Raw genomic sequence first — 14042 nt, 5'->3', positions numbered from 1 at the left:
TATCTTCACCCGAGGACATTTTTTTCATTACTTTTAAAAAGAAGAAGGGAGAGAGAAGAAACATCAGTTGGTTGCCTCCAGTTTGCACCTGACTAGGGATCAAATCTGCAAGGTGTGTGCCCTGACCAGGAGCTGAATGACCTGCAACCTTTTGATTATGGAGCAGTGCTCTAACCAACTGAGCCATGGTGGCCAGGGCTACTTTTTTTTTAATGAAGCATGTGATTGATTAGTTAGCTGATTTTTGACAAATCAAAGTTCCAATGATTTTTTAAAAGATTTTATTTATTTATTTTTAGAGGGAAGGGAAGGAGAGAGGGAGAGAAACATCAGTGTGTGGTTGCCTCTCCCGCTCTCCGTGCTGGGGACCTGGCCTGCAACCCAGGCATGTGCCCTAGACTGGGAATCAAACTGTGACCCTCTGGTTCACAGGCCTGCGCTCAGTCTGCTGAGCTACACCAGCCAGGGCCCAATGACTTTTTTTAGGGGGATGACATAACAGTGTTTCGGGCATTTTAATTTGTTGGAAAATGAAATTACGAATGATGTAGAAATCATGTTGTCATGTCAAAAATAAATGGTGATCAATAGGAAAAAGAAGAAACAAACACAGGGCCCCAAATTGCCTATGTTGTAGCCCAAATGCTCGTTGTATGTTATGTTGAGACAGAGCTTGAATCCCAGACAGACACAGCTTTAATCATGAAGTGGACGAGCCACAATGTATCATAGCACTCTGCCTTATGAACAACTTAATACTAGGTTTTTATTAAGTAAATTTACATTTGTATGGTTTAAGCTGAAGTAAAATATTTAATATATGTATGTGTTTTTTTTTTTTAAAGATTCCATTCCTTTACATTTAGAGGATAATTTTTTCAACTTCTAATCTAGGAAAATTGCAAACATACAGGAAAGTTACAAAAATAGTACAAAGAATACCTATCTACTTTTAAGCCAGATTTACCTGCTGTTAACATTTTACCCTATTTGTGTGCTTGTGCACTCCCTCTCTCTCTCCAAATACACACACACACACACACACACACTTTTTGTTCTACCTGCTGGAGAATAAACTGCATACATCATGGACCTTTACTTATAAATCCTTCAGGGTGTTCTCTCTAACAGTCCGAATACGCTCTTAGAGAACCACAGGACAGGCATCATCAGTAAATTTAATACAGATACAATGCTTTAACTAATCTGCCATCCGTATTTCAATTGTTCCCATTGACCCAATAATGGCCTTATAGGTGTTTTCTTCTCCTTTAGTGCAAGAGCTAGTCAAATGCCATGTTTCTCAAAACGGCATCTGAGGCCCCCCACAAACCAAACTATAGGGTTACCTCCTTCCAGCTCCAAGCACCTCACCTTTCCCTCCACCGCAGGTCCAAGCGCCTGTGCTTTAGTTCGTGCTCCTTGGAGTGCTTAGAAGTACCTTACACAACACCTACTTTTCTTTTTCTTTCTATAGTCAATTTTTTGTGAATCCTTACTGCCCTCCTGAGCCCAGCTGTAATAGACCCAGCTGGAAGCCAGGGGCCTCTGCCCTCCTTCTCTCCCCACATCTTGTACTCTAGGTATACTTGAAATATCTTAGTGTGTATTCCTGAGTACGTGTCTGCCCCTGCCTCCAGTTACTCTTACCCCCTGCTGTGAGACCGCAGGCTCTTTAAAAGATGAACCACATTTTGTTAGTCGGTGTGTCCCCAGATGCTAACATAGGGTCTGTCACACTGGAGGTGCTTTATAAATATTTATTTACCAGCAATGGAATATGTCACTATGAAGAGTTGCTGAAGGAAGTTGTAGGAGTCTGATCCTGAAGAGCTTCAACAGCAAGGAGAAGGCGGCCCCTCAGTGGCTTTAAAATGGTTCTGGGGGAAAGCAAATGAGTCTGGCTTGGGGAGATTGGTCTCTTCCAATGAAATGGTAGAGTATGTGAAATCAGACATAACCTTTACACTTCTTAAGGTCCTCAAGGTCCTCAAGGTCACACAAAGCCTTCACACAGCTGGATTTTTAAAAAATTTTTAATTATAAACTAATTTTAGACTGCCAAAAAATTGCAAAAATAGGACAGAGTGTCCCTAGAAATCCTTTACCCAGTGCTTCCCCTTATGGTAACATCTATAATCATAGAATGATGATCAAAACCAGGAAGTTAGATCTGACACGATGCTACTAACTAAACTACAGACAGTATTCACATGTCACCAACTTTTCCACTCAGGCCCTTTTTCTGTTCAAGGGTCCTATCCAGGATCTCACATTGCATTTAATTGTCATGTCTCCTTAATTGCCTCCAATCTGTGACAACTCCTTAGTCTGCCCTTGCCTTTGTGATCTCGACACTTCTGAAGAGTATCGGTCAGTCTTGTGTATAGAATGTCCCTCATTTGGGTCTGTCTGCTGTTTGCTCATGGGTGGAGTGAGGTTCTGTGTTGTTGACAAAAACACCGCTGTGATGTCATGATCTTCTCAGAGCTTCATGTCCAGGGCACATGACCGTATGTCTCATTAATGGTGATATTGGTCTTGATCACTTGGGTAAAGCAGTTCCTGCTGGATTTTCCCTGCAGAGTTACCATCCTTTTCTTTGAAGTTCATAAATATCTTAGAGATATTTTGAAACTATGCAGATATCCTGTTTCTCTTCAGACTTCTGTCATCTAATATTTGCATTCAGCAGAAAATTTTGTCTGTAACAAGTTGTACTGTGATGCATACTTAAGAGTGAATTTCTTCTTTCTCTCTTTCCTTCTATAGTCATTGGTTAGAAAGAATTGTTCTGGAAGAAGGAGCCGCATAGACTGGGTTTGCATTTAGATGCAGAAGGTCACACACTTCTAATCATTATTTTCTGATCTTTTCTGATTCTTCAGATAATTAAATTGCTATGTTTAAAAATATCTTTATTGTTATTATCTAAGTATTTATATTTTATTAATGTTTATATAAAGGCATTGCATTCACATGAATTATCACATTTTCTTTGTTATAAGCAGATGGCATGACTGTCAATTTTATAAATGAAAAATCAATGATGTATTAAAAAACACAACTGAAAACAATTTTAATTAAAAAAAAAAACCTCAACTGAATAACTTTAAAAGAGGCAAGCCTAGAAGTAGTCCTGAAAAAAATGACTCGCTCTTTGTTTGGCTTCTGAATATCCAGCAGTAAAAATATTATTAGTTGCCACAAATAGATCATGGAGCACATGTAAGTTCTCAATCAGGAGAACTTTAATTTTAGCATTTCTTGGTTTTAGTATGTTTACGTTGTTAATTGTAGCCGAGTTACAGAGCACAATATATTTAGCATGAGCTCAGCAGATTTTATTGACCATAGTTATTGTGTAGGGTTTGTCTACAGAGGTCAACAAAAAAGCAGTGACTTGCAGCTGATTCATTTCTGAGTTGGTGAAAAATGCACTTTCCAAGAATGGTTTCTCTAGTTTTATAAAAACTTGTTAAAGAGCATTGTTTGGATCAGAGGCTGACACTTATTCTGTAACGGGTCAGAAAACAAAGACTTCCAGCTTTGTGGGCTGTGGGGTCTTTGTCACAACCACTCAGCTTTGCTGCTACAGTGTGAAAGCAACCATATACCATATGCAAGTGTGTGGGAAGGACTGTGTTCCAATAAAACTTTATTTATAAGAACAGGTGGCGGCGGGGGCGGGGGGGAGCGGGGAGTGGGTATAGTCTGCTGATTCTCGCTTTAGACTATAAAAGTACAGAAACTCAAACTATACATTAGCATTTATCCTTGTCCTTGATTTTTCTCTACAGGCAGAAGACTGATCTTTGAAAATATGTATTTGGGATATAGTCCCGTTCTGTTGAATACCTTGTGCGGGTGCTGCCACAGAAAAATCTGGTTACACTCCGGGGAGGCCCGCCGCCGCTGCAGGACTGAACCCCCTCGGCCCTGAGATGAGTGTCCGGCCTGCTCGGGCACACCATGAATAGATACACAACAATCAGGCAGCTTGGGGATGGAACCTACGGTTCCGTCCTGCTGGGAAGAAGCATCGAGTCTGGGGAACTGATTGCCATTAAAAAGTAAGTTTTTTCCTTCACTCTCATGAATTTATCCTCAGCTGTACATTGTCAACATTGCTTTACCTCTGCCTTCGCCATTCTTCGTCTTGGAGGCATTTCCAGAGGAGAGTGCACAGGAAGCGAGGAGAAGAACTCAGACATCAATCGCTGTGGGTCAGGGGCCTTGCACTCTGGGATGCTCACGTTGGGGCGGTCTTAAATACGTTGCCACTTAGCATACAGCACTAGTACTTTTTTGGTGTGTTCAAGAGTACTTTCACAGTACTCTTGTGAGGTAGTAACAAGCAGGTTAATACATATTATTTCCTAGAAAAGGAAACTGAAACTCGGAGAAATTAAGTAACTAATTTGAACCATTTACACTTACGGTAGTCTGGTGACTACTGTCCTCTTCCCCTGACCCTACTTGCCCTTTGCAGTCTGAGTTCAGACTCATTGCATTAGTAAAGTTGACCCTGAGAATTAGTAGTTTGATATAACTACCTCACAGTTTCAGTGGATCAGGAGTCTGGTCACGCATTAGCTGAGTTCTCTGCTTGAGGGTCTCTCATGGGGCTGCAGTCAAGGTGTTGGCCGGCAGTACGGTTTCATCTAAAGCTGAATTGAGGAGGGATCTACTTCTGAGCTCCCTCACGTGATTATGGGCAGCATTTAGTACCTCCTGGGTTGTTGGACTGAGGGCCTCAGTTCCCCCTGGTTGGCTGTTGACTGGAGGCAACTTACTTCATCAAGACATGGGAGCCAAGAAGGCAAGGAGAATCTTCTACCAAAGTGGAAGCCACATCTTTTTGTTTCTTTGAAACTAAGCACAGAAATGATATCCTTTCTAATTGCTATATTCTGTTGGTTAGAAGCAAGTTATTGAAGGAGAGTGAGTTATACTGGGTTGTGAATATGAGGAGATGGGGGTCTTTGGAGTGTGTCTGCCACACCCGTTTGCATCCAGGTACTTTCTCAACATCTCCATTTGGATGTCCTAGACACTTCAGATTCATCATACCTAGAGCTGAATTTATAATCCAATGTTCTGCTTTTGCTCCCAACCTGTTTCTTCTTCAGTATTCCATCTTGATATAAATGACACTACCATCCCCGCAAAAGCTGGGAGTCTTCCTGGCTTCTCCTCATTTGCTGGTCCACTAGTCCTGTCAGTTCTAACTACTAACTACCGGTTTGCATGTGACCCACCTACCTCTCTGTACTCCACTGCTAACCTCCCTTTCAACCCATCATCGTTTACCACCTCTGCTCCTGGAATAATTTCCTCTGTAGGCTTTTCCAGTCTTCCATTCTTAGCCCGATCTAGTCCAGTCAGAAGGGGTTATTTTAAACACGTAAATCTAATTATCTAAAACCATTTGTGCTGAATATTCTTTGTGTTCCTGCTGCCCCATCATGTCTTCCGACTCCAGTGTGCTCTGGTGCACAGTTTCACACCTGTCACCAGCATTCCTCCACAAGTACACGCAGGACACTCTCAACCAGTGTGCCTTCTACACAGTTCCTGAGAAGGTCCCCAGCTGGCCTGAGGCCCAGTTGCCCACCTTGGTATCAGCTCAGCAAGGCACCCTTAATGGATTTCCTACCGGTTTCCCTGCTCCCTGCCCTGGCTTCCTGGAATCACTTCCTAGATAACCTCCCTGCATCTGAATGAGTCCTTGCCTCAGGCTCTGCTTTCTGGGGACTCAAACTAAGACAGCTTTCAGTGTCTTTCTGGCCATTTTAGGATCAAGCCCCCGGTTTTTAATGGGACCTACAAATAGCTGCCTCGTTCAGCCCCTGCCTGTCTTCTTCAGCCGTATCTCCTATCACGACCCATTGCCTACTTTGTTCTGGCCACTCTGGCCTTTCAGCTTCTTGAACTCACCAGTACAGTTTTGCCCCAAGCCTTCACATTGGTATTTCCCCTCCCCTGCCTCCTACCAGACTAAATTCTACTCATCTGTCAGGTTTTGGTTGAAATACCACTTCCCTAGGGGAATGTTCCTGACAAGGTTAGGTCGCCTAGGCCCCCTCTCACAATGCCCTGTGCCTTTCCTTCATAGCACTCAGTACAGAAGATGATTAATTACCTGCCTTCCTGCTACGATGTCAGTTCCACGAGGGATGTCTCTCTCATCATTGTATCCCCAGTGCCTGACAAAGTCCCTGCCACGTAGGAGGGGCTAAGTAATTATTTGGGGCATGAATAAAGGAATCGGTCACTCAACCAGGAGACACTGTGACATCTGTGGCGGAGTGTCAGAGTGATGTGGGGAGATGAAAGTTTGTTATTAGCCATCAGTGAGATCTTGGGAAAATCGTGTCACTTCTCTGTTTCTTCGTTGCCTCGCCTGCCGCACCTATTCCACAAGGCAGCTGGAAGATTCAAACAAGACAGTGTGGTTCAAGTGTGGTGAACAATAGAGCCTTGAAACCCGGGTTTCTGGTTAGCTCACAGGCTTCTCTTTCTGTCCTCAGACTCCATAGTGAGGTTGGCAAACGTGTTCTGTAAAGAGCCAGACAGTAAATATTTCAGGCTCTGCAGGCCATATGGCCCCCGTCGCAACTCAGCGCTGCTGGTGCAGTGTGAAAGCAGTCATAGACCACATAGAAATGAATGAGTGTGGTTGTAGTCCAATAAAACATCATTTGTGGAAGCTGCCATTTGAATTTCAGATAATTTTCACATGCCACAAAATATTATTCTTCTTTTGACTTCTCAGTCCCAACTATTTAAAAATATAAATGCCATCTTAGCTCATGGGCTATAGAAAAACAGATGGTGGAGTGGAGTTGGCCCATGGGACATGGCTTGCCAACCCCGGTACTGGCATGCCTAGAACTGTGTTGTTTAACTTGGTAGCAAGTAACCATGTGTGGCCTTTAAATGTAAATTTAATTACAATTCAGTTCCTGTGTTTCACTAGCCACATTCCAAGTGCTCAGTGGCCACATGTGTCTAGTGGTCACTGTCCTGGACAGACAAAACATTTCCAGCATAATAGAAAGGTCTGTTGGACAGCTCTGGTCTAAATAAAACAAGAATCAAGGACACCCTCTTGGGTAAGGTTAGCCTATCAGTGACGGAGCAAGAACGAAGACCAGGCCTCTTCGGGCTGCCCCGCACCGCCTCTGCTGGGAAATTTGGGGATGCAGGACTGATTGCACTGCCAGATTTTTAAATGAATGCTGTGTTGGGTACTATACTATTTGATAGAAATCAAATCCAATTTTAAGCACTATTCATTAGTTTCAGGACGTAAACTTTTTTTTTCAAAATAAAGTTTAACCTGTGACTGGGAGTAAGCATACTATTTGTTTCTTTCTTCTTTTTTAGAATGAAAAGAAAGTTTTATTCCTGGGAGGAATGCATGAATCTTCGGGAGGTTAAGGTATGTATTAATACAGTAGGGAATAATTTATGTATAGTCCATTAAAATAGTGTTATACACGCTTAGACTTATTGTTGATGTAGTCATTCTGTTTGAATGGTTTCAGTGATGCAAAAGAAAGGGGGGAAATGATAACACTAATGCTCTTATTGAATATATTTATATTAAATCTTGGTATACTACTATTAAGCAAATCACATATTTATTCAGATTTCAATAGTTTCCCACTAATGTTTTTTCTTTCAAACTGTGGTGAAGTACAAATAAGATCATATTTACCATCTTAGCAATTTTTAAGTGTATATTCCTGTTGTTTTACAGCCATTATTACTGTCTATGTCTAGAACTCTTTTCATCTTGCAAAACTGAAACTCTGCACCCATTAAGCATAACTCCCCACGATCCCTCCCCCAGCCCCTGGCAACCACCATTCTACAGGTAGAATCACGCACTGCAGGCAGACCTCATTTTATTGTGCTTCACAGGTGTGGCATTTTGTACAAATCGAAGGCAAGACCAAAATCCTCCAACTCACTTTATTGCAATACTTGCTCATCGAAGTGGTTTATAAACAAACCCACAGCATCTCTGAGAAATGCTTGTATTATCTTTTTGTGAGTGGCTTATTTCACAGCATTATGTTCTTAAGGTTCATCCATGTTGTAGCATGCGTTAGAATTTCCTTCTCATTTAAGGCTAAATCATATTTCATTGTGTAGATATACCACGTTTTACTTATCCATTCATCCACTGATGGACACTGGGGTTGCTCTCACCTTTTGACTATGTTGTACCTCTCCATTTGTTTAAACTTCTTCCTACTGGCTCCTTCTCTTCAGTCTGTGAATGTGCCTGCTGTTCTCTGTAATCAGCCTCAGCACCCTCTCCCTATGAGCTTTCACCCCTTTCCTTACCTTCCAAATCACCCCTTTTGCCACCATTGCCCACCTACCACCGACTTTCCGCTGACGTGAGTCGGGCATCTTTCTGCGACTCTTATTCCTCAGACATAGACAATACACTCCACCCTCACACCCCTACCTGTGAGGGCTCTCCTTCTGACACACCCATTCCCTCCCACTGTGTTGTCTAGGTCTTGCTGTTTCTTAGTGATACTCACTGACTACTCAGGGTTTAATCATTTTTCCTTCTTGAAACATCTCTGATGTTCCTTGTCTCTGTCATTTCTTTGACCCTTAAGATGATCTTAATTTGTTTTGTTACATGTATTGTGTCCTTTCTTCTAAATTAGGTTGTTTGCCTCTGAAGGGCAGACACTGTGTCATGTGCCCAGGGGATCCCTGGGGCTCTGTATGTTGTAGCAGGTCCTCAAATAATGTCCTTTTGTCTCACGTCCTTTTGTTATAGCATTGGTGAGATGCCATAAGAACTTAACTTGTGTTTATATCAGTGACCCTGTGATAATATTGGTTTCATTGTACATTGTTTCACTGCAGTTCCAAGAACCTGTCGATGACGTTAAATGAGTACTTACTGTAGTTGTGTTAATAGTTAAGAATATTCATTCACACTGGGAGAAACAGTCCCTATTCAGACTGCTGCCCCGGGTTTAATTTGCTACTTCTGCTTCTCTGCACTGATACAGCTGTCCTGCCTCTTCCTCTCCTTTGTAAACCTCTCCCGAGCCAAAATAAGATGCATTCTCCCTGGAAATATATCTCTGTAAAATGAATCACATGAAGTCCTCCACACAAAATTAATTCTTTTTGTATTAAAGCAATACAGACTTTAACTTGCTCCTGAGCCTCCCTTAGAAACAAGAGCAGAGAGCCACTCCCAGACTCGGGCCAGGAACCCATGCCGGAACACACTTCATGCTAACAGCCCAGGGTATCCTACTCCTTGCCCAGAGTTCTCTTCTGGAAAACTTTTAAAACTTCGTTTTCCTCTGAACAAACTCGCTGCTCATCCACTGGACATCTCAGCTGTTGCTGGGGATGCAGTTGAAGCGAACAGGCAGAAAAGATGGCCGTAAACCGTGAGAGTCCAATGAATACTACTTACAAGTTAAGCAATGTTTGTTTTTGTTACCCGAGGAGAACCAGGAATGCAACCAGCTAAAAGAAGCAATCAGCCTGGCTGGGCCATTCTAGAAGGATCAGTCCATTTGACCAAAGCAGCTGAGTATTTCCTGCTGGAGAAGCATGTTGGCAGGAGCTTGTCTTTTAGAGAAGAGGCTCCAGAAAAGTCTTACTTTGCTCTCATTCACTGGCCATAGTCTTCTCCGCCCAGCTGCTCAAAATAGCTTGATCATATTACACATTCCCAAGCTCTGATCCCTGGGGTACCACCTTATTACTGAGTGTCCTTCCAGAGCCGGATTGTAATGTTGACATTTTCATCTTCAGACATTGTGTTTGTTTTATAAAAGGAATGTCCTTTTAAGGACATTCAAAGATAAAGAGGGCTTTACAATGTATTATTATTGGATTATACTCACTTCTCTTACTTCTCTGTGAGGAAGAGGCTTTTTGAATTAGAGAGCTTGTCCCATTGGCCAGAGTGGCCCTCTGAGGCTTCCTGAAAGGAACCAGTCTATCAGATTCTAATCAGCTAGTGAGCAAACCAGTGGCCAGGCATCTCTGGTCATTATCCACGAACAGGACTGCTGCTCCCCAGTGACAGAAATAGTGAGGCAAGCAAAAAATAGTTTGCATGTGGCTGTACGCACTCACATGTGTGTCCCTGCAGGAGGACAGCTGCCTGTGTGCAAGGCTGAGCAATAAGGTCACGCGTCATTTTCTGAGTCACCCTCTTGTTCCTCGTGCCTGACTTTTATTGCCTTTCCTACCCTTGGAAGCAGAGATATGTCTCCCATATCACTTCAGGGCCTTTCCAATGAAATTTGCACTTCCCTTCCTCCAGAACCCACATCGTAAGGAGTGTTGCGTGTCTCATGGACGCTCGTGAGGCAGATGGGAGTTGACGGAATCAGGCTATTGGCTTCTCTTTGAACAATTTCTTATTCATAATGTCTGCAGACTGTTAACTGGTGATTTTGTCCCAAAGTAGCTGCCTTTTCCAATATTGGCACACCCCCGAGACATGGTGGGTTCATTTCCAGGGCACAGCAATAAAGCAAGTTGTAATCTCTTGCTGGTGGAGGGTCTTGCCTTCAATTTGGAAAAAATGCCACATCTGGGAAGCCCAATACAGTGAAGTGCAGTAAAACTAGGTGTGCCTGTACTACAACAGGCAAAGCCTCACCTGCCAAGTGATTTCTGTCTCCGCTTCCCGGGCGGGGATTCTGTTATCTGGATGGAATGCACCAAAGGTAGCCCTGGCCCATGGCCCGGTGCTGATGGCAGCCAGAAATACTGGTTAAGGTCAAATTTACCTTCCAGACAGTTCATCAAGATAGTTTTCCCATGTAAAGTTACTACTGATTTCATAGAAACACCATTTATTAAATTGTCGTTAAAATATGAATTGTGGTATTTCTGTGGTTTTAGATTTAGGTGTTTCTTCCTAAGTATATTATACATAGGGTACTTTTCTTTTTCAACAATAGGGTTTTTTTTCTCTAATTTTTTGTTTTTCTTCCTTGCTCTTTAGTCTTTAAAGAAACTCAACCATGCCAATATAGTAAAATTAAAAGAAGTTATCCGGGAAAATGATCATCTTTATTTTATCTTTGAGTACATGAAGGAAAATCTTTACCAGCTCATTAAAGAAAGGTACGGTTTGGTTTTCATGATCTTAGGGCTAAATCTTGCCAGGTGGACGTGTTTGCTTTCTGCTTCTGCTTTTTCGGTTGCGTTGCTTAGGCTCTGCTGTTTGAAGCTGCTCATTGGGCGAGGGGCCCGACCCACATTCCTACTTTGGATGCCTTGTGATAGATTCACAGAAGCTAGTTTCAGTGAAGCTGTTTTCATGTTTTAATGGGTTATTCACCCTAGAGAAGATATTTAACAGGTATTCTGCAGTTCTCTTTTCCCACAAGGACACGTGGACAGAGTAGCTACAAGTCGAGGGTGTGATAGCTTCATTCATTTCAAGACCTCCCTCGGAAATTTCTGGTTTATTTCAGTTCCTTTCTCACCACAGTGCTCAGGGGCCTGTGTGCTGGGTAGAGAAGACTAATAAAAACTTACCTGCTAAAGCAGTCATGAACTTTAAAGTGAACTGTGTAGAACCTCTTGGACACATTTTCTTGGTGGCAAGTGGAAGCCACTCACAGCACCCCTCAGTGGTTTCGGCTAACAAGTGTCGTCCTCATTGTCCGTAACAGCAGGGGAGCCGCATGGTTTGCCCACTGGGGAAAGAAAATGTTACTCTCTCCTCCACTCATAAAGCCTCAGCTGTTCCCTATTAAATGTTTTTAAGTTCTAGCTTCTATTATGGAGAGAGGAGATTTGTATATGCTACACTAGAGGGAATTGTATTGAGGGAATTTACTATAAAATACTTCATCATTGCTTCTTTCTAACTTAACTCAATATATTTGGGGTATGTCAGATAGCTTTCTTGTATGGATATATGGTTGTTTTCTTTGTTCTTTATTACCAAAGGATCTGCTCAAATTAGCATGTAAGCTAATATTTTCGTAAGTTCTAACTGTATAACCAAAATGAGTCCCATTTTCATTTGTAAATCTAGATTTGTAACTTTTTTCCTCTGCTCCATACAGAAATAAGTTGTTTCCTGAGTCTGCTATAAGGAATATCATGTATCAGATATTGCAAGGACTTGCATTTATTCACAAACACGGTAGGTGGTTTGGATTATTGTTCTTTTGGATGCAGTGAAATGTCATCAGGTTGATACAGGAAGCTTCGATGTCCTTTTTAACTGATTCCCAGCAAAGGTTAAAGAATCAAGAGGCTGACAATAGATTTTTGAATACATTATCTTTCGTTACTGGATTTCTGAATATTCCTCGTTATCATGTCTGTGTATTCTTATTCTTTAGGCTTTAGCATTAAGTTTGTTAGTTATAGATCTAAAATTACTCCTGATCATTAACTAGTGTATTAATGAGAAACCTAAGATTAGGATTTATAGAAGTTTTATATACTATGTTTAACCCAGTAACTGACATGGATTTGCTGTGGCTTCTCATTTTCCTAATGTATTTATGTATCAGTTTACTTAAAAGGGTTCAAAAATAGTCTAATACAGGGAAGTAAAATGATTAAAAATTAGAAAAAAAATAAAAGGGCACAGGCAAAACAAGTTATAGATATAGCCAGGGGTGGTGTTGATCCACAAAATGCATATCAGCATGTTGTATTTAAGTCAAAGAAGCAGGCTGTGGATTTGATGCTGAGCTTGCTTTCTGACAATGCAAAACATGACCAATTACAAGCAACATAGTTCCCCCCAAGTAAAAACAGTCCAGTTGCCCAAGATAAGCAGAGCTATTCCTGGTACCAAGACAAAAGAGGTTCTCTTGTATGTGCCCTTGTTGAGGGGACTTCATGGTAAACACAGGGATGGGCTACATGGGGAAGGTTCATGTCACGTCCCTCAGTGTAAGACGATTGTATCACCTGGTCGGAGAAAACAGTTCTGCTGCGGCCCGGTATAATCCCTCCAGGGACGGTCTGGTTAGTCCAAGGAGAGATTTAGAGTACCTAGGGTAGCAGTCTTCAACCTTTCCATCTCATGGCACGCATGAACCACACCAAAAAACATATTTTTCCCAATCTAAAAAAAACAGGTATGATTTTGATTTTTTACACCAGACGGCTATGTTGCGTTGGATGTTGTCATTTTTTTTACTTGACAACCCAACAGTCCAAGAAAAAAAAGGTCAGTGCCCCTGACCAAATAGTCAGGTATTGCATGTTTTACAAATTCTTGCAGCACGCTGGTTGAAAATCGCTGATCTCGAGGAATGGATGGCCACATACCCTTCAGGAAATTCTCTGATACTGTTGCTCTTCTTAGCTGAGCTTTTGGAAGAGACTGATCAGCAATGAGTTTGAGGTTAGATTTTCCAGCAGGTATCTGGGGCATTACTAGTCTTTGTTACTAACTGGACACAAACCCACCTGCAGTTGGATGGATGCCTTCTGGTGAACACAGTCATGGGAGGGACGTGTTCATCAGTAGAGCCAGGAGGCCCCTCAGGGGGTGATTTGAGGTCACTGTAATATACAGACAGGTGGGCAAAGTGGCTGATCTTGCATAGGCAGGAACCATTCACTCCCAATCTAAGGATATTATTGCCATCCATTGCAAATACTACACCAACAATGAGTTTCGTTACCCAAAAAGGAAGCTGGGTGGAAACGCTTTGATCATACAGTCAGTTCAGATCTGACACAAATTGGTAGTGAGTAGAAAAGACATTCTGCCACAGCATGCAGCACAGTCCATCTGGGGTGGTTCCCAGCCTGTACTTTAGCCCCTACGTGGCCTCTCACAGTTAGAGACTAAATAAAATGCAAACAACAGACAGAAACTATCTGTGCAAGTTCTTGTAAGCCTCAGTCACATGCTGAATAATCAACGAGTAATTACAAGACTGAGTCAACATGTTAACCCATTCTAGGACAAAGTTTTTAGTGCAGATATGTCTGCTTCTGCTGAGATTGATCGAGCTAGCACTTTAGCCCATAGTCACCAG

At 42.1% G+C, this 14042-nt stretch overlaps 1 protein-coding gene across 3 annotated transcripts in view; it reads left to right on the top strand.

Moving 5' to 3' along the window:
- Positions 1 to 14042, top strand: part of CILK1 (ciliogenesis associated kinase 1) — a 51648-nt gene that overhangs the window by 13884 nt on the left and 23722 nt on the right. For all 3 annotated transcript variants that reach the window (XM_028509109.2, XM_036024239.1, XM_036024240.1), the window contains 4 exons: positions 3801 to 4073; positions 7393 to 7447; positions 11024 to 11145; positions 12099 to 12178. In XM_028509109.2, coding sequence (XP_028364910.1) covers positions 3973 to 4073; positions 7393 to 7447; positions 11024 to 11145; positions 12099 to 12178 — 358 coding nt within the window. In that variant the 5' untranslated portion in view covers positions 3801 to 3972. The remainder of the gene's footprint in view (positions 1 to 3800; positions 4074 to 7392; positions 7448 to 11023; positions 11146 to 12098; positions 12179 to 14042) is intronic.

This window comes from Phyllostomus discolor, chromosome 4 (genome assembly GCF_004126475.2).
Source record: "Phyllostomus discolor isolate MPI-MPIP mPhyDis1 chromosome 4, mPhyDis1.pri.v3, whole genome shotgun sequence".
NCBI classification, from domain to species: Eukaryota; Metazoa; Chordata; class Mammalia; order Chiroptera; family Phyllostomidae; genus Phyllostomus; species Phyllostomus discolor.
This window is presented reverse-complemented; position numbering and strand designations above follow the sequence as displayed.